General features: G+C 47.0%; 1 protein-coding gene across 3 annotated transcripts in view; it reads left to right on the top strand.

The window, feature by feature from the left end:
• The window catches only part of NHLRC2 (NHL repeat containing 2), a 277,896-nt gene that overhangs the window by 82,854 nt on the left and 167,788 nt on the right, over positions 1 to 27,254 (top strand). For all 3 annotated transcript variants that reach the window (XM_078773794.1, XM_078773795.1, XM_078773793.1), the window contains 2 exons: positions 20,058 to 20,322; positions 24,815 to 25,017. In XM_078773794.1, the coding sequence (XP_078629920.1) occupies positions 20,058 to 20,322; positions 24,815 to 25,017 (468 nt within the window). The remainder of the gene's footprint in view (positions 1 to 20,057; positions 20,323 to 24,814; positions 25,018 to 27,254) is intronic.

The raw sequence follows: 27,254 nt of genomic DNA, 5'->3' as shown, positions 1-27,254 counted from the left end.
TAAGACCGCGACCTAACAAAACTCACCCGATTCACCCAGACTTTGGCCGTATCGCACCCCAGCTGCTCAATGAGGGAAAAGACGAAAACGACGCAATGCAAAGAGGAAAACGAAGGCAAAGAAAGGTTTGGAAATACGACTGAATTTATTGACTATTTACACACAAGCAAAAAGAAAGCAGTCACGTTTATTTACAAGCACATAAGACGCAGGTGACACAGGGAAAATACTAGCTTATACAGACTTAATTAACCCAGGACAGAACAAACAAAAGACACTGACTCACGCGGGGAATTGCAGGAGGTGGATGGCTGGAGGTGAACGCTTGGTGGAGCCAACGCGGAGCTTGGTGGAGCTGAACGCTTGGTGGAGCCAACACGGAGCTTGGTGGAGCTGAACGCTTGGTGGAGCTGAACGCTTGGTGGAGCCAACGCGGAGCTTGGTGGAGCTGAACGCTTGGTGGAGCTGAACGCTTGGTGGAGCCAACGTGGAGCTTGGTGGAGCTGAACGCTTGGTGGAGCCAACGCGGAGCTTGGGGGATTGGTGTGACGGGTTCTCTCTCCTTCCTTAGTCCCACCCAGTCCAACAACTTCCTCTCTTGCTTCAGGACTCTTTCTCTCTCTTTCTTGGTCCCTCACTCTTTACCACCGACTCCTCACCGCAACCAACGCAACCACTTGACCACCACCTCTACTGACTGACTCTTCACCACTCTGCACTTGACGACCGACTCCCAACCAACTCAGACCAACTCAAAGTCCAACTCCAGGCCTTTCTGTCTTCTGCTCTCCTCTGTAAAAACGCATCTCTCTCTTTGGACACGCCCTGCCTTGGGTTATATAGGCCCCCGCCCCTCAACCTTTGCGAACCTCCCCGACCGCTCTTCCTCCGCCCTCTGTAGCCAAACCCCTGGCTCATGGTTGGTCGAGCGGGGCTGGTTCACTCCTCCCCTCTCTGACGAGGTGGGGAAACGCCTTCCTTTCCCCAACCCTGCCTCGTGGTCAATGGCGGATGAAGGGAAAAAACCGACCAAAATGCGGAAGGCGCTTCAAATTGCAATTGACGGAAAGGGGGGAATGGAAGGGAATCTATCTCTTTCACTGGTGCAATGGAGTATTTCTATTAATGGAAGACACAGCCTTACGCTAAAACACAGAATAAGAGATAACTATCAACAGGTATATTCTATTACTTGGCTGACGTGTATGCTTGTGGACTATGGGACGCCCTTTTGGTCTTTACACAGCTCCGGAGGCAGGAGGCACAGAATAAACAATAATCACAACAATACAGCACACAATCAAAAAAAATATACAGTCCTCATATCCACAACACTGCACCCTCCTCCTCTTAGGCACGTCCCGGGCCTACAACTTTTATTTAGTGTGACACGTAGGTGTAGTTCCCTCTACTTTTAACCTGACCCTGAGTGCGACAGTTTTAAAACATAAATAAATGTGTCCCGCTGCTCCATTGCACCCTGCCTAACAGACTTACGCCCACAGTTGACCGAATTGCGGAATGGTCTTCAAACTAAACACTGACGGTGGGGAGCATTATTTACACTGACGCTATTTTTATTTACAAAACTAACCCAGGACCTGTAATTGTTCTTTCTGGGGGGGAGACAGTCTGCTCTGCATCGACGCACCATGAACGCACCCAAAAACGCACCAATAGAAGCCCAAGCACCAATCGGTGCAGTCCCCATAGTTCATCAGTGTTCCATAAAAATAAACCAACAACCCCTAACCCTGCAGGTGTCTCTTGCTCTTCGGCTCCCTCTGCTGGTTATTATTATTTGTCTTCCAGATGTTGTCATTCTCTTTTGCTTTGCTTACTGGCGGCCTATTTGCAATAAAGTGTGCCCAATGTGCCCTTCTTTATTTTCTTTTATTTATAGCCCACAGGGCCGACTAGTGTGGTTCACCTGTGGGGCATCGGTGCCCTGTGGCCAAGGTCCGCCAGCAAGATTTCAGGCCCTCATGGCCGGTTCCAGCAGAGGGGCCATGCCCCAACCCATGGGGTCCATAAGTGGTGCTCGGCCACAGGCATGTGGTCCATAATGTGGTGCATCGATGCAGACAGCTGGTTCTGGGAATTTCGGGCGCACAATGGCCGACCCACGCACGCTCCCCTCGGCGCCCAACGGCGCACAGGTCATGTGGGAGACAAAAGGGGAAAGACAATTGAGCGAGGGGTAAGGTCACAAGGGTACACGTCAAAAAGGCAATGCAAGGCGAAATGCGTACGGAGGGCGAAGTGAGAAAGCTCGTCCCTACCGTACGTCACCCCCCTGTCACCTACACTCCCTTGCCCTTACCCCATATGTACAAAAATCTACACATTTACAAATTCGTCACTACTGTCACGTCTTCCCCATATTTCCCCTATACCAAATTCGTCTCCACAATCCCTCTACTTCAAAATTTGCCATCACCAAATTCATCATCAATCCTCATAAGGAGGCAGAGATGGAACATCAAAGCACAATGTCACACCCACGTCATGATGCGTCTCACCATCCAAACATTTGCATCATAAAAATAATTAAACCATGGCATGGTGTGGAGTACCTGTCACCTCAGGTGAGTGGATGCAGATGGTGCGAGGAGACTTCATCCTAACTACTTTCTAAATGACATTAACACACTTTACACTACCCGGGGTCTTTCCCTGCCAATCCATTGGCCAACTTACACTATGGGTTCTAATAACCAATTCCCATTGATCAAACTGTGGTGCTTTTCAATTTGGGGTCTCACTCCCCCGATTCATCTCCCGGTGCCCTCGCACAATTTCTGGGCCGCGACGTGTAACTCTCCCAGCAGGTCTACCCACCTGCACACCCCCACCACTGCAGTTGCCTCCGAGCTTACCTGCTCCTTACCCTAACCTATCTACCTGGGGAAGGCCCTCTGGCGCTCTCCCCACTCGGTGCCCTCTCTGGCACTGGGCTACCCGGGTCCGTCCTCCGGATCCTCGGGCCCCATCCACAACAACTACTACCGGCTCCCAGAGCCCACCTGCGGCCTCACCTGGCCGACATCCTCACAGTGGTGGAGTGCCCAAACCAACTACACACAAACAGGCTACACGCCCAGCCATTTCCACAACACTAATGCACCCATCCAAAGACCATTCTTTCACCCGCACCACAGATGCCAATATCCAACCACAATTTACCTGTACCCTCTACCTAACACTTACACTACCCGCCCCGGGTATCCGTGATGGGGGTCCACTCTTCCCCCATTCACACCTTCGCACCATCCACTCCACTCCACAATTTCCACCACACTCACTCCACGACCATCCATTCCTATACTCCATACCATTTATTCCATACACCTGTCTTTCATTCACCTGTCGTTGCACACCTGTGCAATCCTACCTGGTGCCACCTGCACCCTCCTCCTCTTCCTGGACCATTTGGTCAACACAACACGCAATCACCACTACTTCCTCATACACTGCTCCATTCACCTGTCAGTTGCACACCTGTGCAATCACACCTGTTCCATTCTCACCTGTCCAATCCTCACACACACGGCATCATCTCAGCTAACTACTCCCCTCTGAAACTTGCGCTTCCCAGTCGTCCCTTTAAACTATTGCGCTCCCACGTCATTATAATCCACACTAAGCTACCTGCGTCCCCACTACAGGTATCAGTCACTAACTACCCTTATCGTCACCTAATGTCATCTTCTAGAGCCCTATCAATATAACCTAACCCACCCGGGCTAGTTTTCACTGCCATACACCCCATAATCTAGTGCTCCTTTGCCCCCACCTGTGAGGGATGGTGGATTTGCCATCCCACCACATCGGGGGTCTCTCGCTACCAATTTCGCTCGTCCAAATCCAACAATTCAAAAATTTTCCATTTACTGCCAATTCTATTCACTTTTCTAAATTTCGTTTTAAATCACTATCACTATCACCATCACCCGTCTACTTATTACATCCTCTCGGTGCGCCAATTTCCTTCGAAAGCTCGGCTTCGTACAGCCGAGCCATGAACGCGGGTTCTTTTGTGCCAGCGGCTGGATACGTCCCGCATTCGTGGCAGGGATGGGGGCTTACCCGGGCCGAGATCTCACGCACCACCTCGGCGTGGAGCCATCCAATGTCCCGATCTCGACCTGCCGGCACGTCTCAATAGAAAGTGGTCGCCATGACGACCCTTCCTATCGGGCGGCCCGCTCCGTCTAGTGGAGCCCGGACGCGGCCGTTCCACGCGAGGCCCAGCGTGGATCGCGCACGGCAGTTCTTTCGAAACCGCCGTGGTTCGGATCCCCGCTGGTTCTCGCGGCACGCGAAGCCCGGCACGCACCGAGGGCCCGAGTCGGCTATAAGTCGTTCTAACCTTTAACCCGGTTATCGTCGATGCTTCACCTGGATGCTTACACCCCGCAGCCCGTTCCTTGCTCACACATCCAGCCGTTTCCATCCTCCTCGTACCTTTCCTTACACACCCAGGTACACCCCTTCCACTCACAGCCTTGGTCACACACCTGGCCACCGAACACCTTGGCACACATTCGTTGGTATCACACCTCACCAACACACCTCTTCGCGCCCCCTCCTCGGTCACCTCCTCTGTGACAATCACAGGTGTGCCCTCATTCGCACACCCAACCACGTGCCTCACTACCAACTCAAATGTGCCTTCCCACACACGCTCTACCATTCCAGGTGTGCATCCTTCAATCCCAGGTGTACATCCTCGCTCACCTGTCACAACCAGCTCACTCTCCTTGTCACTCTCACTACTCTCACCACCACTCTTGACAGCGCACTCACCCTTACTTTCGACGGCACACTCTTTCCTCATGCACCCGTCCGTTACACACCTTTCTCGCGCACACCCTCCCGTTACATCCTCTGTAACACTCACCACAGGCGTACACTTCCTCGTTACATCCTCTGTAACACTCACCACAGGTGTACACCCTCTCGTTACATCCTCTGTAACACTCACCACAGGTGCACACTCTCTCGTTACTTCCTCCGTAACACTCACCACACCGCGCTTCGATGTACCCCCTCGCACACGCGCTTCGACCGGCTCACTCCTGACGGCACACTCACTCCTCGGCGTGCACTTTTTCCTCACACACCCCATGGTCGGACATTCTCGCACACCTCTTTTTTCGCACACCTGACCTGTCACACACTTCACCAACGGCCTTTCACGAACACCCGGATCCAAACCAATCCCCAAGCCGACTGAAGCTTTCCTCACATCATATACATTGCCACTCACCTCCGTACCTTGTCTCCGCACCTCCTTTGCCACCTGCAAACTTTTTATTTGGTTAGTGAGCATCTCATCATGATTTGAACACAGACTTTGTACATTATCCATTTCTCCCTGCAATTCCCGGGCTACCTCCGTCATCTCTTCAATTTCAATGCCCACTTCCGCTTTTTCTGTACTCACGACGACCGTTGGCTTTAATAAAATTCCCTCTACCTCATCGGTCGCCGGCTTTTCCAAGCCCCGGGTCGCGATTTCTACCCCCGTCATTGTACCCGTGCTTTCCTCCGCTTCGCTCAACCAGCGCTTTTCGACTCGCGTTACCTCCTCGTGCACCCCTGGGACCCTTTCGCCCAACTTGCGGTCTCTGTCCCTCTGCTCCCGTGCCTCTCTATCGGCCCTCATTCCGTTCGTTGTTGCTTCAATTTGGTTTCCCAATTTGTTCGTTATTGCTTCCATTTGGTTTCCCAATTTGTTCGTTATTGCTTCCATTTGGTTTCCCAATTTGTTTAACAATCGCTCACTGTTCCGCTTCAAATGGGCTTCCATTTCAGCCATAATTAATTGCATGTCTTCCACCGTTGGTACAAAGGGCGCGGCAAAATTTGGTGCCGCTACACCCACATGCGTGAGGACGCCATTTTGTGCACCTGATACACCCTCAACCACACCTTCTTTACTCTCCTCCACCATTTTTTTTCCTAAGTCCTGGGTCGATTCTACCCCGTCTATCTCTCCCACCGGCATCCCGTCGCCTTGAACAGCCATGGCGCGATTTCAAAATTCGGGTTTTGCTTTAAAAAAACAAATTTCGGCAGCTCGTAATTTTGACCAAAATTTTTTTTCTAGATGTTTTAAAAATTTGGTTCGGGACCCGAATCCCACTCCTGACACCAATTGTTATAGATCGCGGTTAGATGTTATAGACCGAGCGGTGGTGTAAGACCGCGACCTAACAAAACTCACCCGATTCACCCAGACTTTGGCCGTATCGCACCCCAGCTGCTCAATGAGGGAAAAGACGAAAACGACGCAATGCAAAGAGGAAAACGAAGGCAAAGAAAGGTTTGGAAATACGACTGAATTTATTGACTATTTACACACAAGCAAAAAGAAAGCAGTCACGTTTATTTACAAGCACATAAGACGCAGGTGACACAGGGAAAATACTAGCTTATACAGACTTAATTAACCCAGGACAGAACAAACAAAAGACACTGACTCACGCGGGGAATTGCAGGAGGTGGATGGCTGGAGGTGAACGCTTGGTGGAGCCAACGCGGAGCTTGGTGGAGCTGAACGCTTGGTGGAGCCAACGCGGAGCTTGGTGGAGCTGAACGCTTGGTGGAGCTGAACGCTTGGTGGAGCCAACGCGGAGCTTGGTGGAGCTGAACGCTTGGTGGAGCTGAACGCTTGGTGGAGCCAACGCGGAGCTTGGTGGAGCTGAACGCTTGGTGGAGCCAACGCGGAGCTTGGGGGATTGGTGTGACGGGTTCTCTCTCCTTCCTTAGTCCCACCCAGTCCAACAACTTCCTCTCTTGCTTCAGGACTCTTTCTCTCTCTTTCTTGGTCCCTCACTCTTTACCACCGACTCCTCACCGCAACCAACGCAACCACTTGACCACCACCTCTACTGACTGACTCTTCACCACTCTGCACTTGACGACCGACTCCCAACCAACTCAGACCAACTCAAAGTCCAACTCCAGGCCTTTCTGTCTTCTGCTCTCCTCTGTAAAAACGCATCTCTCTCTTTGGACACGCCCTGCCTTGGGTTATATAGGCCCCCGCCCCTCAACCTTTGCGAACCTCCCCGACCGCTCTTCCTCCGCCCTCTGTAGCCAAACCCCTGGCTCATGGTTGGTCGAGCGGGGCTGGTTCACTCCTCCCCTCTCTGACGAGGTGGGGAAACGCCTTCCTTCCCCCAACCCTGCCTCGTGGTCAATGGCGGATGAAGGGAAAAAAACCGACCAAAATGCGGAAGGCGCTTCAAATTGCAATTGACGGAAAGGGGGGAATGGAAGGGAATCTATCTCTTTCACTGGTGCAATGGAGTATTTCTATTAATGGAAGACACAGCCTTACGCTAAAACACAGAATAAGAGATAACTATCAACAGGTATATTCTATTACTTGGCTGACGTGTATGCTTGTGGACTATGGGACGGCCCTTTTGGTCTTTACACAGCTCCGGAGGCAGGAGGCACAGAATAAACAATAATCACAACAATACAGCACACAATCAAAAAAAATATACAGTCCACATATCCACAACAATATTATATTATACACGGAATCTGAATCGGTGGCAGAGCAGCGTGTTGATTCGACGATTCGCGCGCCCTCCCCCCTCCCCTCCCCTCCCCCCTCTCCTCCCCTCCCCCCTCCCCCTCCCCCTCCACCCCTCTCCTCCCCTCCACCCCTCTCCTCCCCTCCCCCCTCCCCCTCCTCCTCCCCCTACCCCTCCCCCCTCTTCTCCCTCACGTTTATACACGGAATGCCGGGTACTTCCCCCCTCTCTTCTCCCCCCCCCTCTCCTCCCCTCCCCCCTGTTCCCCTCCCCTCCCCCCGTTCCCCTCCCCTCCTCTTCCCCGCCCGGCAATGCCGGGTACTTCCCCCCCCCTCTTCTCCCCTCCCCCCCTCTCCTTCCCTCCCCCCCATTCCCCTCCCCTCCCCTCCCCCCCGTTCCCCTCCCCTCCTCTTCCCCCTCCTCTTCCCCCTCCCCTCCCCCTCTCCTCCCCCCTCCCCCTCCCCCTCTCCTCACCTCCCCCTCCCTCTCCTCCCCTCCCCCCTCCCCTCCCCTCCCCCTCCCCCTCCCCTCCCCCTCCCCCCTCTTCTCCTTCACGTTTATACACGGAATGCCGGGTACTTCCCCCCCCTCTTCTCCCCTCCCCCCTCTCCTCCCCTCCCCTCCCCCCCGTTCCCCTCCCCTCCTCTTCCCCGCCCGGCAATGCCGGGTACTTCCCCTCCCTCTTCTCCCCTCCCCCCTCTCCCTTCCCTCCCCCCCTCTCCTCCCCTCCCCCCTCTCCTTCCCTCCCCCCTCTCCTCCCCTCCCCCCCATTCCCCTCTCCCCCCTCCCCCCTCCCCTCCCCTTCCCATCCCCCTCCCTTCCCCCCTCCCCCTCCCCTACCCCCTCCCCCACCCACTCCCTCCTCCCCCTCCTCCCCTCCCACTCCCTCCTCCCCCTCCTCCCTCCCCTCCCCCTCCCCCTCCCCCCCGTTCCCCTCCCCTCCCCTTCCCCCTCCCTCCATCCCCCCTCCATCCCTCCCCCCTCCCCCACTCCCCCCTCCCCCACTCCCCCCTCTCCTCCCCTCCCCCCTTCTCCTCCCCTCCCCCCTTTTCCTCCCCTCCCCCCTTCTCCTCCCCTCCCCTCTCCCCCTCCCCCTCTTCTCTCCTCCCCCCTCTTCTCTCCTCCCCCCTCTTCTCCCCTCCCCCCTCTTCTCCCCTCCCTCCTCTTCTCCCCTCCCCCCTTCCCCTTCCCCCTCCCCCTCCCCGCCTCCCTCCCCCTCCCTCTCCCCTCCTCCCTCCCCCTCCCTCCTCCCCCCTCCCCTCCTCCCCCCTCCCCTCCTCCCCCCTCCCCTCCTCCCTCCCCCCTCCCCCTCCCCTCCTCCCTCCCCCTCCCCCCTCCCCTCCTCCCTTCCCCCTCCCCCTCCCCCTCCTCCCTGCCCCTCCCCCTCCTCCCTCCCCCCTCTCCTCCCTCCCCCCTCCCCCTCCCCTCCTTCCCCTCCTCCCCCTCCCCCCTCCCCCTCCCCTCCTCCCCCTCCCCTCCTCCCCCTCCCCTCCTCCCCCTCCCCCCTCCCCTCCTCCCCCTCCCCTCCTCCTCCCCCTCCCCCATCACCCTCCTCCCCTCCCCCATCACCCTCCTCCCCTCCCCCATCACCCTCCTCCCCTCCCCCCTTCTCCTCCCCTTCCCCCTCCCCCTCCCCCTCTTCTCTCCTCCCCCCCCTCTTCTCCCCTCCCCCCCCTCTTCTCCCCTCCCTCCTCTTCTCCCCTCCCCCCTCTTCTCCCCTCCCCCCCTCTTCTCCCCTCCCCCCCTCTTCTCCCCTCCCCCCCGTACCCCTCCCCTCCCCCGCACGGCAATGCCGGGTACTTCTGCTAGTATTCTATATTTAACATTGTGATATGAAAATAGTTTTCATATTTGTTGTAAATGTAGTTTAAACTCGTGGTTATGCGTTAGAGCGGTGTATTTTGTTAGCAGCGTCGTCTTCAATGTTCTTTTTTTTCTAATAGAGACATATTCTGTCATTTTAAAACCACCAAAGTGTGTATTAGGTTTCCCCGTTTCATAAAATGTATCGTTTGATACGTATAATGCGTTAAAACTGTTTATTTTTAATTGTTTTATTTTTACCTCAGAAGAGATATCAACATTTACCTCAGCGAATGTCAATCGCGGTGTCAGTATTTGATGAACTTATAAAGACTTAGGTGAGTTATAAGTGTGACAAGCATGTGCACGGGATTCTTCCCAGAAGAATGAGTGGTCGCATTACCTTGTACGACTTAAAATGAGCGAGTTTTGTTTTGACTTTTCGGCCAGTTTTACATGTTGTATCCCTATAGGAATGAAACGAACGTTTTTCCTGGCTTACAATTTTAGTTGAAGTCACACATGCCTCTAAATACACTCACTTATATAGGATTGAACGCTGAATCCGAAAATGTAAGTGAAATTGCCTTGTTTTTTTTTTTAACATTATCTTCTATATATTCTAAATATATATCTGTGCAGTGTCTGTCTTGTGTTGTGTTGTCTTGTCTTGTGTTGTCACTGAACTACTCCCTCAAACTTTTGTGAAATCGTACTATTCCAACTTGACCCACGGCGGGAGTATGCGCTCTACTGAGTGGCGTTCTAGTTAACATATTTTATTCCCCATGGAGAGTTCTTTACAATGAGCCATGTCTCAATTTTGTTGTCTTCAGCGCTTTCGGAGATATAGAGGTGCAAAGTTTTTCGGTTTTTCCAAGATGGCGGCCAAACCACGTGACTGATGATGTCATCATCATTTTTTTTCTCCACCAGTTTATGCCGACATGGCGCTCAGGAAATTGCATCTTGATTGGATGAAGTTTTGTACTTGTCGAATTATGACGTCATAATGGAGGCCTTGGGCCGAGAGTTAAAAATTGGGCACAGTCTATTCCAGGGTAACTAGATTATGCTCAATAAATTTCATCTTGATCGGATGAAGTTTTGTACTTGTCGAATTATGACGTCATAATGGAGGCACCTATGACATCATTCACATATTTTATTCCCCATGGAGAGCTCTTTACAATGAGCCATATCTAGATTTTTTTTCTATTCAGCACTTTCGGAGATGTAGAGGTGCAAAGTTTTTCGGTTTTTCCAAGATGGCGGCCGAATCACGTGACCGATGACGTCATCATAATTTTTTCTCGACACCAGTTTATGCCGACATGGCGCTCAAGAAATTGCATCTTGATTGGATGAAGTTTTGTACTTGTCGAATTATCGAATTATGACGTCATAATGGAGGCCTTGGGCCGAGAGAGTTAAAAATTGGGCACAGTCTATTCCAACCAACAGGCATTTTAAGGCCATTTTCCCTGCAAGAGCGAGGAGTTCCAGGTTATTTCAGTTCCAGGTTAGTGCCAGTTGCAAGTCTATTCCAGGGCAAGACAAATTTGTGTGTAAAGTTTGGCGATTCTATGTGCAATGATGCAGACGTAGTGCTGCGCACAAACAGACAGACAAACAGACAAACCAACCAATCAACATACTTGCTGGAATCTTTTCCGGCAAGTAACAAACAGACAATCAAACGGACTCAAATGCAATACCCTCTCCTCTGGTGAGGGTAACTAGAACGGCACTCAGTAGAGAGCATACCTCCGCCTGGTGAACAGTTTACGTTTTGTATCTCAGAGTAGACCAGAAAATTACAATACAGAATAAAATTTAATCAAAATCAATCACAGAAATCACCATAGGTCCAGTCTTTCATACCCTGATCTACCTCTCGTTTTTGGTCATGTCACTCAATGGTGAAGAATCACTTAGAAAATTCTACTAGCTTGATCCGGATCCGGATCTTCACCGAAATTGAATCGATTCTTCCTTGTCACACACACAACCTGTCCAACAGGTTTCGTCCAATTCCATCCATAACTTTTTGAGATATCCTGCTATATATCGTTTTTGGGCCTTTCTCCCAATGGTGAAGAAGCACATGAAAAAATTAAATAATTCTCATATCCGAATCCATATTCATATCTTCATCAAAATCGAATCGTCCTTGTCAGAGTGTCAGACACTCAACAGATCCACCATGTTTCGTCCAAATCCGTCCATAACCTTTTGAGATATCCTGCTATGTATTGTTTTTGGCCCTATCTCCCAATGGTGAAGAATCACTTAAAAAAATTCTAGTAGCCGGATTCGAATCCGGATCTTCACCAAAATAGAAACATTTCGTCCTTGTCTCATACGCTACATCCCTGCCAAATTTCGTCCGAATCCGTCCAAAGCTTTTTGAGATATCTTGTTCACAAACGGACAGACAGGGGTGAAAACATAACCTCCATCCATCTTTGGTGGCGGAGGTAATCGCCTACTAATCAGTATCTAACAGTCCACTGAAACCGTCAGATCGGCTTTAACATGTTTAAAGAAGGCTGAAATGTGGAAAAGTGACATTTTTATGTGTGCCATATTCCAGTGATTTTTCCAGGTTTCCCCTTCTAGGATACCCTAAGACCGTTTATATGTGATAGAGGACATATTCAGGAGTTAAAAAACAACAGAAAATACAACAGAGATTTTTTGTTACAATTTGTTCAAGGCTGACCAACTATTTTTCATAAAATTCCTGTATTCCTGTACATGAACAAAATTCAAAAGGACCTGGAGGAAACTTTCAGAAAAGATAAATCTCATGTTTGAATGACAATTCAATTCAACCTGCTAAAGTGGACGAGCATTGGGAAGTATCCAGGCCCATTTAATTTCACCATTTTTAAAAGTGCTGAAAGGCATTGATAATAAAAACAAGAAAAACATAAAAGGTCATAGCCCTCTCCATGGTTTTAGTAATTTTGCTGGATTGAGTTAAAGGCTGTCAGTCCGCCATCTTTGGACGGATGACAAAAAAAAACAAAAAACTTCTGCATATGTATACTCTCATGTATTGTCTTTGTGCCAAGTTTGAATAAAGTTTGTCCATGCATGTCGAAGAGATGGATGGGGACACATTTAAGTAACAAAATGGCCACCAGTCAGCCATCTTGGATCTGATCTCAAAAAAAATGATGTGCATATGTAAGACATCATTCATTAATCTGTGTGCTAAGTTTGAACAACATCGGAAAATGCATGTATGATAAATGGTTGAGGACGTGTTCAACATCGGGTTTTTATGCCTCTGTCCCCGAAGGTGGCTGGAGGCTTTGTTTTCGGGTTGTCCGTCCCGTCCGTCCGTCCGTCCCTCCGTCCGTATGTCCGTACAGGCTAAACCTCGTTTTTCTCAGCAACGACATGTCCGATTAAGATGAAACTTGCAGCATAGGAGTGACACGCATGCAGAATGTTTTATCACAATTGTGACATCATAGGTCACGTGGTATGGCAGCCATCTTGGAATAAGCGCAAATCTTACTATAATTCACCAAATGTCCGCCCGTCTCTCTGTCTGTTTGAAGGTACCGTAAAAACTGCTGAACCGATCTCAACGATATTTTGGGTGGATAATCCTGGGATCTCCAGGAGTAAAATATGCTATTTAGTTTTCCCAATTTCAGCTTTAGTCTCCAGCATTCTCAGGTTTGGACTCTCGCCTAACATTCGCGTTCGCATAACGTTCATTGTTCTCATTGTGACGATGTTGTTTTCCCGGGTGCCGCACAAATGGCTGCACCGATCGCTGCACGGCTGCACCGATCGAACTCGGTGACCTCGGACAAAGACCTTTTATAAGGCCCCGGGTTGAATCCCTGCTTGAGAGAATTCTAACCCATTTCAACTGAAGGAAACACGTATCGGGAGTACATACGACATAGCGATTGTGAACACGATTAGTTTAATCTCTACATGAGAGAATTCCACATAGCTATTTGGGCGGTGAATACGCTAACAGATCGCTGTCTCCATCGATCTTGCCAAGGCCGTAACGCGTAACAGCTATCCGCTCAAAATCCTTTTAACTGTTGATTTGGAAGTTTTTACAATGAAGGAAACACGTATCGGGAGTACATTCGACATCGGGAGGACTAACTGCACTCGTCTTCAGTATCAAGCTTAAATCTGTCATGGCGGATCTGAAGAGCGGAATGCTTGGAGAAGTGGTGGGCTACTTCGGCATGAAAGAGGATCAGAAACGTGGACTCCCACACTGCCACATCCTGCTGATACTTGCTCCCGCATGACGTTATTTTCCCGGGTGCCGCACAAACGGCTGCACCGATCGAGATTTAACGGATGTTTATATAAATCGTTTAAAAGAAAAAAAGCCTTCAATTTCTGATATTTAGCCTTTTAATCTGGGCCTCCCAATGAAGCCCCGCCCGTAGGGCGGGTACCGTTGCTAGTAATTAAAAATGTATTTCTCGGAAACCGCTGAATGGAAAAATTTGAAACTTGGCACATTGTCAAGTACTCCCAATGGGGAAGAAAAGCATGATAATGATGACATCATAGGTGAAGTGGTATACCAGCCAAAAATGTTATAATCGAATTCCTTATCCTAAAAATCTGAAATTGCATGCACATGATCTATGACCCATTTGTATTGAAATATTAAATTTATGATATCATAGGTCACATGGTTTTGCAGCCATATTGGATTTAACCAAAAACCTCATAAAAACATCTTCTCCCAAACTACAAAATTGATTGACTCGAAACTTTACGCATGTCATTGATTAGGCATGGCGATTAAAAGATGATCACAAAAACATCATTGGTCACATGGTGTGGCAGCCATATTGGCTTGAAGGAAAATATAAAATAATTATATCTCTGAAACCACTTACCCTATCGATGCGAAATTTTACAAATATAATCTAGCACCACTGTTGCATATAGTTTGAAAATAATGACATCATAGGTCATGTGGTTTGGCATCCATCTTGGACAGAAAAACGGACTTTATCCGATCAACACAAAACTTCACAAACGTGATCCTCTACCCATACATATGCAGTGTGTACATTTTTCATGTCATATGTCATGTGGTGTGACAACTATATTAGCTTAAAAAGCCGATATTTCAAAAAAAAAATCCCTTCTCTGAAAGCGCTTCACCGATCGATGTGAAACGTGTCAAGGCTGGTGAAAATGTGATACTTCAAAACAGCTGAAGGGATTTAAATCAAACTTGTTTATTTTTAGGACAGTGAAAGAGGACATCTACCCCTTGTGGGACTATGTTGAGGCATATTGGCGACAGTCGCATTGCTCTAGTTGTCCCCCGTCACACCGCGGAGCGAAAGGGGGACTATGGTTTTCCCCTCCGTCCGTGTGTCCGTCCGTGTGTCCGTCCGTGTGTCCGTGCGTGCGGGCGTGCGTGCGTGCGTAAGCGATGGACCGCATTCTTATTTGGTGTGTGGGTGCAACCCACGTCAAAATCCAAGATGGCCGCCACCATGTACGTCTGATGCCATGCATGTCTGAACCTTGTGAGCGGAATATCTTGAAAGATAAGCGAAGCACCAACTTCTAATCTGGTGTGTGGGTGTATCTAGGCATAAGGAAGAACGCTATTGAAAATTGGGTCGCCACGTCAAAATCCAAGATGGCCGCCACCATATATATGTCTGAACATTGTGAGCGAAATATCTTGAAAAATAAGCGAAGTACCAACTTCTAATCTGGTGTGTGGGTGTATCTAGGCATAAGGAAGAACCCTATTGAAAATTGGGTCGCCACGTCAAAATCCAAGATGGCCGCCTCCATGTATGTCTGAACCTTGTGAGCGAAATATCATATCATAGCATGGTTTCTGCGTCTTCCACTTTGTCAACTCACATCACTTCCCCGACGGGGGCCCTAGGCGTAACGCTTGTTTACAACTAAAATGGCTGTGAGTCTACCAGTAGGCCATCTTTTATTGCATCGCGAAACAAAATGATGTGCATATGTACACTCAGGTATTGTCTTTCTGCCAAGTGTGAACAAAATTGGTCGATACATCTCCAAGATATGGTTGCAGACGCACGGACAGACAGACGGACGAGACCAAATCCACAATCCCCCGTTTCGGACTAAGTCCAACAGCGGCTAATAATTGGTTTATTTCCAAAAGACATTCACAGCCATAGGCTGAACTAGAGTCAATTTACAAATGTTACAAGAAGAAAATAAAAAAATGAAAAAGGCCTCAAACATAAAATACAGAATAAATGGGATACAATTGATGTCAAACCAAGAAAAAAACCAAGAAATCACAGATATCCAGCAAAACCACAATATACATCAAACTCTTATTGAACACAACGACCTCATCCAATTCTTGTTAAAAAAGGAGATTAAAAAGGGCTGCACTTGTAGCGGTTGGTTTGACATCTAATAGTAGATAACATGTCATAGTTCCTTAAGATATTGTTCCTAGGGGGGGGGGGGCGAGAGGGTGGGGGGGGGGGGGGGGGGTGGGAGGGTGGGGGGGGGGGTGGGAGCCAATCTCTGTGTATGTTTGATTTTAAGAGCGCATTGCCAAAATTGAGGGATTTGTTCGAGCCTCTCAGAAAGACCAGGAATATTAAGTGACAAATGTCTGCATAAGATTTGGTTCTACAAAAGTCACTAGAGAGAATTATACGAAACGCTTTCCGTTGCACTTTTGCAAACATTCCTTCTGGGCTTTAGTTAAGCCAAAAAACCATGCGGGCGAAGCATGTTCCAAAGTGGGTCTAACATACTGTAAATAAACTGCTATTAAATTGGAAACAGGCATATTACAATGTTTCACTTTCCGCAAAAAGTAGTTTTCTGTTGAAGGTTTCACACATGGCCTGAACTTTCGTGTCCCGTTTCAAGTTTTCTTACACCTGGATGCCTAATAGTTTAACACAATCTGTTTGATTAATAGCTGAGTCTACGATACGAAAACTAGGCACCTCTGCCGGGAGTCTTCGAAAACATGTAATCATGACTTGGCATTCACTAGTGTTAAGATTCATATTGTTTTTCGATGACGATTCTTGGAGACAGTCAAGTTGCTGCTACAGAAGACTAGCTTGCTCAGTGTCACTACAAGTTTGACAAAAGGTCATGTCACCAACATACTTATAGTGTGAAACTTCAGGATAACCGGAAACAAAGTCATTTATCATGGCTATGAAAACAACCGGACCAATTTTTGTGCCTTGAGGGACCCCAGGATTGGTTGTTTGAAATTGTTGTTTTTGACCGTTATTTGACCTCAGCATTCCCATATGGACACCACACCGTTGTACCGTTCAGCCTGACTTCTATTGGATAAAAAAAAACTACAAATCCATGGGATAATAATGGTCTACCACCAAGATTAATAAACTTATCAGCAACAATCTGGTGGCTTACACGATCAAATGTTTTAGAGAAGTTAGTATTTTTTTAGAAGTTAAACTTTTTAGAGAAGTTTATCAGTTCCCTTAAAAATATCATCCAGTATTTTAACTAAACAAAGAGTTGTAGACAAATCCTTAAGAAAACCAAACTGTTGAATTTCAGTAGAATTCCTAATGTCCTCACAAATGCAACTTACAACAAAATCCTCAAAAACGTTGGAAAATGAGCATGTGAGTGAAATTGGACGAAGAATATCAAGATTTGGTGGTTGAGACTTTGGAAGCGGTATAGCATAAGCGTATTTCCAAATATCAGGTAATACACCTTCACAGAGTGAGCAGTTGAATATTTCAGTAAGTGGGAATCCAAATTCGTATGTAAATTCCTTGTTAATACGATGTGGTATACAGTCCAGTCCGCCACTCTTATTAATATTCAATTTCTTAAGTTTCTTGAAAAGATCCTGCGGAAACACTGAAGGTGGTGGAGCAGCAGAAGGTAGGTAGGTAGGCAACTGGCTAAGATTGAGTTGCGGAATGTCCTGAGCCACCGAGATGAAATGTTGGTTAATTTCATTGGCAGCATCCTTCAGTGACATTCCTGACAAGGTAAAACGTGTTTTGCTGTTATGTCCATTAAGTTTTTTTTTTTGGCTTGCGCAGTTTTAGCAACTTCAACCTCACTCCATTTGTGGTTAGTTATCCACTGACCAAAGGCTCGTTGATCGGAGTCCTTGAAAGGATGCCCAATGCTTGTACGGAGAATGTTACGTTTGTCTGGTTGCAAAGGTTACCACAGAACTGCATTATGGTCACTCAGACCAACAGGAGTCATGGTAGTGGTGTTTTAAATTAGTTAAAATATTTTTCCAATATAGCTTGACCCCAAAAAGGGTTTTAACAATTTGGAAGAAGCCAGTTAATTGACAAATTAATTCAGTGTCCACCTCGTTGAAATCACCAAGAATCGTAACTCCTGCACTAGGGCACTGAGTCGCAACGTATTGCCGTGTCAGCCCTGTGGTGAACACCTCAGGGCGACGGAAAGCCGAAAGTTGTTAACTCCGAGGCATACTTCGAACCTTGGCGGGATTTATCTTTTCGCACGTGCGGGAAAGCCCGAAGCCTTACCTGATCGGACGGCTGACACAGGGTTAATCCGAACCCACAGAACAAAGAAATGAGACAGGACGGAAAAGTAAAATTCAACAAATATAAATTTATTTACAGTAATGTAAAAGACAATTACTACATGTATTAGACTACATGTATTAGACATGTATTAGACTACATGTATTAGACTACTACATGTTTAGACTGCATCTAAACCCATTACTACATGTATCACATGTTTCTTTGGTTGTTACAATGTCTTTAAAAATTACAATCAAATACATTTCATTCACAGTTGAATATTATGAGCCTGGTGTTGGCTTAGCGGTTAGGGTGCCGGCTTGGGATCATAGGATCCTGGGTTCGAATCCCGGTGGATCGCTGAATTAACACCAGGGGGGTTGACTCAGCCTGTCATCCTTCGGAGGTCGGCAAATTGAGTACCAGTTCACTGGTAATTCCCTGTGTGTCGCAAGAGGCGACTAACAGGGTTGGCGGCAGGAAGGGCATCCGGCCATAAAACATTGCTTCAAAAAGGGGACCACGGTGCCAAAAAAAAGGCCAACCCCTGCTCTGTGGGGAAAAATGGCCTCTAAAGGTGGTTCTTTCTTCTTCTCATGTAAAAGACAACTAAAGGTGAGGTAAACTAAAATTCCTAGGTTGAGGATCCTCCATCCGACTCGTATACAGATAGGGGAATGATAAAATAAAATAAAATAATGTTCCTTTTATAATCGGCCGAACTCAACTTTACTGTTCCAGCGAGGGCGTCATTTGAGTCGGCAGTTCCAAAGCGGCCAAAGCCCACTCCAACAATGGTGCGGAGACGCTTTTTTGTCGCACCCCGACCGTGAGGTAATCCGGGCAGGCGGCCCTCTTTCGCTAACAAGGCTCCGATGATCCCTCCGGCGCACAAAGACAAGCGTCTGTCGTCCTCCCACGCAAAACAACCAAGCGACTGCCTCGATCAAGGCCAGGACAAGAGCAAAAGGCAAATGCAGTCATTCTCTTTGAAAGCCAGCTCAAAAGAGAGAATATGACCGCCTCCAATGAACGCCAGCACAAAAGAGAGAGAAAATGTCATCTTTCTTTTTCTTGGAGCATCCCGATGATGTCATCCTTTTGACCAATCGCCCAGCGCCGTCGAATCGTCCCAACCAATAGTCCTTCGGGGCGTGGCCTCATGGACATTCTTGATGCCCAATGAGGAAGTTCAGGCATGGCCTGTCAAGTCTGGTCCTTCGAGGCGGAGCCTAGCTGTCCTTCGGGAATTGGGTGGGGTTCCTTTGCCGATCGGCAAATGTTCGGGTTTCTTTCGGACTATTATGGTTGTTATAGTGGCGGCCATTTTTGATGAAATAAACGAAGGGAAAAATCACAGGGGCCAATTACACATTGGGGTTTATTAATCTTATGCCCTATAACTAGTTAACACACCCCTTATGGCGACATGCAAACACTCTTAACCTGAACATTTACCCTGCTTATGTACATCGAGATGGGCTGCTTTTTTTTTCGCATCACATGGTCCATACTAAAACATACACATTCCTACTTTCCAAAGGTATTTCATGCCTACCCCCACAAACGTAACAGTATCTAATGTGGACGATATATGTTCAATGAGCAGACATTGTGTGGTGAAGCAGGAGGATGATAAACAGCACATCCAATCAAACCATTAACCGTCCGGGGTGTCCGCTGAGGGTGAGCCCACACCCAACTTACGTCAAGTTCATCTAGTACAGAGATTTTATTCAAAGCTCTAACTTGGATGCTCTCTCTTATAGGGCTACACTCCCACCTCATTTATTGCAGTGGTGTTTGCTAATAAGAGCAAATTTGGAGATTGTAAACACATCGGAGTCAATTTCAGAGGGAAACCATGTTTTGCTGAGAGCAGCCATTTCGATGTCCAACATAACCTTGAGTTCATCAATTTGTTGAACCTGGGATCTTGCATTTGGCAAGATAAAAGATGGAGTGATGTTAAATTGCTGGACTGGTCCTGTGAAGTTCAAATTGGACCCACAGTTAACTGAGTCTTGCAATGATGGAGCCAAATGGAGAAAACTGTTGATACGATTGTCCAAAATTGCTAATCCATTTGAAAGGGTATGCTATCAAGTTACTTTGTTGCTGTTGTTTTTTTTATTGTTTTTTTTAGACGGCCTGGTTGTGATTGGAGTCCATTCAGCTAAGTTTCCACATGAGAAGGTGACGGATGGTGTTCTTGCAGCGGTGCAGCGCTACAACATTGAGCACCCTGTGGTGTGCGACGGTGAAGCCCAGCTTTGGCAGGCTCTCGGCGTGTCCTGCTGGCCCACAGTTCTACTTCTTGGCCCACGTGCTAACCCTCTGTTTGCGTTTGTTGGAGAGGGTCAAGGTGCTACTTTGTCATTGGCAGTCGCGGCTGCCCTACGCTATTATAGGTGTGTAATTGAGCATTTTTTGTGAATGTAATTGCATTTGGGTTGTAGTGAGGGTCTACGTACCCTACATAGAGACAATTGTGCACTTTCTGGTTATAAGCACCAAATTTGGCAAACATGTTCAGGAACATATTTCAAATAAATCTAGATATAGAGGCATCTGGAATCTTTTCACGAAGCTGCCATTTACCAATATGGCTGCCATCCAGGCCAACGTACCTACATTTCCATATAAACAAGCCCCCGATCTATATTAAATGGCTTGTTTTGGGTTTTTTAACACAATAACTTGAATATTTCAATTTCCTATTGGGTAAATGATCCATGCCTGCAAAACAGTCGCCATTTTCCAAAATGGCCTCCAATATGGCTAACATACAATGTATACATATAACGTCTAAACATGATGCATACATCTCCAAACATGATGTTCTAGTGCAGCCCTGGTAGATGGAATTTTATCTCTGGAGTTTGTTCTTGCAAATAGCTTTCAACTTGAAACTTCAATGTCTGTACAATTGCAAGTCTTGTCGTACAACAGAATGACAAACATCTCGATAGTTCTCAAATTCTCTTTGGGGATGTCTCTTGGAGCAGTAGAGAGATTCACTATATTCACTATAGTTTCTGACTATATTTAGTACCCTGTGCACATTATGTACTTTTTTTTAATTTAAAATATCTGGCAGCCATTTCACAAAATGGGCGGCCATGAAAAAAATTTGCGATGCCTCCATATCTAAAATAATTTACAATACATTCCTAAACATATCTGGAAAGTTTTGTGCTTGTACCCCAAAGTGTACAACACATGAGCTTAGCCCTTAGCTTATATATACATATTTATAGATAACAAAAAGAAGAAAGTTTGTGTGTGTTTATCTCCAAAATGTAGGTTTTAGAAGGTGGAACAGAGAACGTCTCAGGTCTCGATGTGTGTGTACGTGTGTATTAGTCACTGTGAGGACTTTTCTTTGATTACCTGACAATTCCACACCCCTTTATCAAGCTCCACCAAATTTTGCACATGTGCTGGGGGTAGCAAGGGTCAGGTCATGGGCAAAACCCTACAACTTCCTCCCCACCGCCACAAGTCAATTCCCTGTATGTGTGTGTATGTCTAAAAATGTAGACATCGACCTCAAACAAGGAAATGAGGCCTTTTGGCCCAACATTGCCGTGGTGCACTCTCTGGTTATTTTTTGCTGCAGCTTTAAACTTCAATCTTCTTGATCGTTTACAAACGTCTAAATACCTGACCACTTGAATTGTTGAGCTACTGCAGCTTCTTGTTTTCAACTTTGTGGCTTGATGAATGCCCATTGTGGTAACGGAATGGGCGGTCGGTCATCTTACATGTGCCTCCATGTAGTGCATTTTCTTTCATGCCCATCACAATGAAAAGCCACGCAGTCTGGATGTCCTTCTTGGAAAAGGCCTTATTTGAAAACTTGCATGACATGTCATCAGAATCAGCAGCTCTTTGCTTCATCTTTCCCTTGATGGTGCTGGCTCGAGAGACGAACGCCCACTACGTATGCAGCATGAAGAGGCCGCTGCGATGCGCATCATCATCACTTTTTCTCTCACTGCATCCCAATAATTCAGCATGGTTTCGCAAGCACGCGGGGGTACTTCAGGCACCACATCTTTAAAATTAATTAATATTGTCACCATGGCATACATCTCTGTCTTTCAAGGGCTTGCACTAAATTATCATCTGCGGATATAAAATACTCGACAAGAAGCACACACCTTAACAATCTTGAAGCATTAAAAGTATTCCCTTCTGAGCGTACACAATTATTCCAGTATTGGTGCAATTCCTGGAAGCATTGTTTTTCCGGATTAGTCGTTACATTATCCTCGTGAAGGTGCAATGATGCAAAAGCAATGTGAGAACGTTGGCTCAAGTACGATATTATCATGGCATGCATAATTCTACAAATCATGCACATCTATTTAGTTATCAGCCAAATTTCCCACAAATATGTGCATCAAGGAGACACACGACACCCAGCCAGATTGCGAGAATCTGTTCGGGGAGACCATCATCTTTTTATTCGGAGATGTCCAACCCGCTAAGATGAACAGTGTTTGCAAGGCGTTCACGGCATCCTTGATCTGCTACCGTCATCTCCTTGCTTTGGATTTTGCAGAACCCAGGAATCGTATGGCATGTTCCGCATGAGCACAGCAACCATCAATAGTGCAGTCGCCCTTATTCCTCTAAACACTGCATGCTTGATTGATCGGACCTGCTCACTGCTCTTGGGATCTGGGAATGCAATTCTGTCTTTGCCTTTATTTTTCTTAACGCATCTTACAACTGGGATCCTTGAAAGGACATTGATTCTTGTATTGGCAAAGATTTTGTTCTTGCAGCAGGAACTTTCACTAAGTATGTGGTGCCTCTAGTGTAGTGTGTGGTGCCTCTAGTGTAGTGTGTGGTGCCTCTGGTGTAGTGTGTGGTGCCTCTGGTGTAGTGTGTGGTGCCTCTAGTGTAGTGTGTGGTGCCTCTGCTGTAGTGTGTGGTGCCTCTAGTGTAGTGTGTGGTGCCTCTAGTGTAGTGTGTGGTGCTTCTAGTGTAGTGTGTAGTGCCTCTAGTGTAGTGTGTGGTGCCTCTAGTGTAGTGTGTGGTGCCTATAGTGTAGTGTGTGGTGCCTATAGTGTAGTGTGTGGTGCTTCTAGTGTAGTGTGTGGTGCCTATAGTGTAGTGTGTGGTGCTTCTTGTGTAGTGTGTGGTGCTTCTAGTGTAGTGTGTGGTGCCTCTAGTGTAGTGTGTGGTGCCTATAGTGTAGTGTGTGGTGCCTATAGTGTAGTGTGTGGTGCCTATAGTGTAGTGTGTGGTGCCTATAGTGTAGTGTGTGGTGCCTATAGTGTAGTGTGTGGTGCCTATAGTGTAGTGTGTGGTGCCTATAGTGTAGTGTGTGGTGCCTATAGTGTAGTGTGTGGTGCCTATAGTGTAGTGTGTGGTGCCTATAGTGTAGTGTGTGGTGCCTATAGTGTAGTGTGTGGTGCTTCTAGTGTAGTGTGTGGTGCCCCTAGTGTAGTGTGTGGTGCCTCTAGTGTAGTATGTGGTGCCTGTAGTGTAGTGTATGGTGCCTGTAGTGTAGTGTATGGTGCCTCTAGTGTAGTGTGTGGTGCTTCTAGTGTAGTGTGTGGTGCTTCTAGTGTAGTGTGTGGTGCCTCTAGTGTATTGTGTGGTGCCTCTAGTGTAGTGGGTGGTGCCTCTAGTGTAGTGTGTAGTGCTTCTAGTGTAGTGTGTGGTGCCTCCAGTGTAGTGTGTGGTGCCTCTAGTGTAGTATGTGGTGCCTGTAGTGTAGTGTGTTTGGCTTGTAGTGTAGTATGTGGTGCCTGTAGTGTAGTGTGTTTGGCTTGTAGTGTAGTATGTGGTGCCTGTAGTGTAGTGTATGGTGCCTGTAGTGTAGTGTATGGTGCCTCTAGTGTAGTGTGTGGTGCTTCTAGTGTAGTGTGTGGTGCTTCTAGTGTAGTGTGTGGTGCCTCTAGTGTATTGTGTGGTGCCTCTAGTGTAGTGGGTGGTGCCTCTAGTGTAGTGTGTAGTGCTTCTAGTGTAGTGTGTGGTGCCTCCAGTGTAGTGTGTGGTGCCTCTAGTGTAGTGTGTGGTGCCTCTAGTGTAGTATGTGGTGCCTGTAGTGTAGGGTGTTTGGCTTGTAGTGTAGTATGTGGTGCCTGTTGTTTAGTGTGCAGCATTGCATTGTTTTCAAGGAATTGTGCCTGAATGGTTACATCACATTTGCTTTTCACTGCAGCTGATTCACATGTTATCAAAAAAGGAATACAAAAGGTTTAAGGTTTAAGGTGTCCGTGTCTGGGGAAAACCGCGATGATTGTCACGTGAACTGAAATGTCTTTGGAGTTGAGTAATGCAAATTTGGAGATCATGGCAATTATGGTCTCAACTCATCATTTTTGTACATGTACAGCATGTTCCTCTGTCGTCTCTTCTTAAGGAAATGTTGAAGCAGATTCAGCCCTTCCTTCCTATCGGTGGGCGGAGGTCATGTTTTCACCCCTGCCTGTCCGCTTGTCTGTCTGTGCACAGGATGTCTCAATTTTTTTTTGAAAATTTCTGGAGAGGTTGGGTGTGCGACAAGGACAAAATGATTCGATTTTGGTGTAGATCCGGATCAGGATACTAGAATTATTTAAGTGATTCTTCACGATTGAGATGTAGCCAAAAACGACATATAGCATATGTCAAAACGTTTTGGACGAGTTATGACAAAACTTGATAGATGAGTTGGGTCTGTGGCAAGAACAATCTGATTCGATTTTGGTTCAGGACTGGACCCAGTGGGATACAAACCGTAAATTGTTCAGCTTTGTTGAGGTATGCCCCGTACCGAGTGCCGTTCTAGTTTTTACAGTTTTCTTGGTGTTTTCTTGCTGTTCTGCATATGTCGTGCAAGCCTTTGAAATGGCCGTTGTGTCGAACAAGCCATATTGATTGTACTTGCATTGCTCGCAGAGAGAAAGGAGAGATAAACGATTCTCCTGTTGGCTTGGCACCATTCAAGGGACCTCTTTCTTCTTCCATGCTCCGCTTTCCTGGTAAAATCTGCCTGTTGGACGAGGAGGAAGGGCAGCCAGCTGGCTTGGTGATTGCAGATACAGGGAATCATCGAGTGTTGGTGATCGACACAACTGGGCAAGTCTTGCACTGTGTGGGAGGTAAGTTGGCAGATGGGGCGTTTCCTGCTAATGAGCAATGCTTTGCATGTGCACGAGTTTTATTTGGTTTCTTCGAGATTCCTTCGAGACGGTCCACGTATTACGTTTTGTGCTATTTGGAACAAACACCTTTTATATGCAGAAATCAAGTTGGCTCTTTCTGCCTGTGATGATCTGCTCAGTGGATTTTTCTCGACATATTATTCTGGCTTGTGGAAGAGCGAGGAATGGAGGGAAAAATGTGTTGTGTTTGTTTGTTTGTTTTTTGTATACAAGATTGAGGCTCGTGTAAGAGCTAACATTGATCACAAAAAAGACAAACTGACACATAAAATATATGATAAAGGGAGCGGGAGAACAAGATGGAGAGCAGGGATATCGGGAGATCTGTGGGAGGGAGAGGGCTTGGGGGGAGGAGGCTTGAGAAGAGGGGGGGGGAGGGGGCAGGGGTGGGAGAGGTAAAAAAAAAAACAACACATGGACACTACTAGGACTTCCAGGACAGAAGTTGGTATTTCAAGAAAGTGGATCTGGGGTGAATTAGCGGGGGTAGAAAAGATCAAGGTTTTGGATGGGGGAAGTTAAGAGATGGTGGTGAACAGCTGTTTTAAAGACCTGGAGGGTGGAGTGGGATTGAAGAGAGTGAGGGAGTTTGTTCCAGAGGCGGGAGAAAAGAGGAATGAAGGTGAGCAGAGAGTCTTGATTTTGGCAGTTTAACCATAAGAGGGTTGCTGGCAGATCTTGTGCGACCTGCAGGAATATTTGGGGGACAGAGCACGGAGATAGCTGGGGGAGCAAGGCCGGAGAGGAGTCGTTAGAAGACAGAAAGCCCACCAGCCTGCCTGGGGTGAGTGAGTGAAAGCCCCCTGGAGTTAGCTTCATCGCGGGAGATTCCAATGATTCTGAAAGCTTTGGTTTCAACAACGTGAAGCCGAGCTAGGTGTGAGGCAGGAACACCGGCCCAGAGGGGGGAACAATGTTCCATTGAGAACAGTGTTCCTTTGAGAACAGTGGGAGAACAGTGTTCAGGTGTCTTTGTCAACAAAAAGTTTTGTTTCATTTGATTGCTTTTTCTATCTCACAAAAACTTGCAAAAAGTTCCAAAACAAAGTATTTTTTGCTTCCTTATACATCTATCTGTATGTCTATCTTTGTGATGTTTGTCCCTATTACCATTATTGTGCTGGCACGTTCATTAGTGAAGAACAGAATAATCTTCAATACAATAGAAAAGTGTAAGCCGTCGATATTGGGGGAGATTTTCAATTGGTTATTTTTTATTATTTTATTTTATTTATAATAATAATAATAATAATACATTTATTTTATATAGCGCTTTTCAAGAAGCCCAAAGACGCTTTGACAGAGTACAAAAAACAAGTGCAAAAAGACAAAAATCAATAGGTAAATAATCAAAGCAAAAGGAAGGAGAAGGAGAAGAGATAGTCAGGGGTTAAATGCTGTGGGTTAAATGTTGAATGCAGTGTTGAACAGGTGGGTCTTGAGTGATGTTTTGAATGTGGTGAGTGAGGAGGAGTCTCTGATGGTGTGAGGTAGTGGTGGGAGCAGCGATGGAGAAGGCCCTGTCCCCCAGGATCTGAATTTGGTCCGGATGGGGGGGGTCAGGAGGTTGGTACCAGCAGAGCGGAGGTTGCGGGTGGGAGTGTGTCTGGAGAGGAGGTCAGCCAGGTAGGATGGGGCCAGGTTATGGAGGGCTTTGTAGGTCAAGAGGAGGATTTTGTACTATATTTATATTTATATTTATTTTTTAATTTTTTGAAGTTGAATTTTTTTAATTTTTAATTGTTGGTGCTATTTATCCATATAAATGATCCAAATGATTCCCTTGTCCGTAATTATATATAATAATATTTGGATGAGCTAAACTTTTTTTCTTTTTTAAAAACTTTATAAAGTTTAATTATCCATCATGTTTGGTTAATCAAGATGATAGGGCTGACAGTATGGCCTAGAGGTCTGCGCACCAAATTCCTGCTTTAACCGGCAGAGTGCATTGCATCAGTGGCACAGCTGAGCCCGAAGCCAACGATGCTTCCGCACAGGCTTGTGCTGCCTACGAACGAAGAAGAAGAAGACATCAAGATGATGAGACAGATAGATTTGTTTTTGAGGTTTTTTGAGATTGAAACACGTGCGAGTGAAAGTTGCAATGAGGGCAGAATAATTTCCTTCGTAAGGATGTCGAATGTTTCGTTGGTCGTAGACGTGTGTTCCAC

Source organism: Myxine glutinosa, chromosome 3 (assembly GCF_964187855.1).
Source record: "Myxine glutinosa chromosome 3, kmMyxGlut1.1, whole genome shotgun sequence".
In the NCBI taxonomy this organism is placed as follows: Eukaryota; Metazoa; Chordata; class Myxini; order Myxiniformes; family Myxinidae; genus Myxine; species Myxine glutinosa.
The sequence above is the reverse complement of the archived record's forward strand: the minus strand, read 5'-3'. Positions and strand labels throughout refer to the sequence as shown.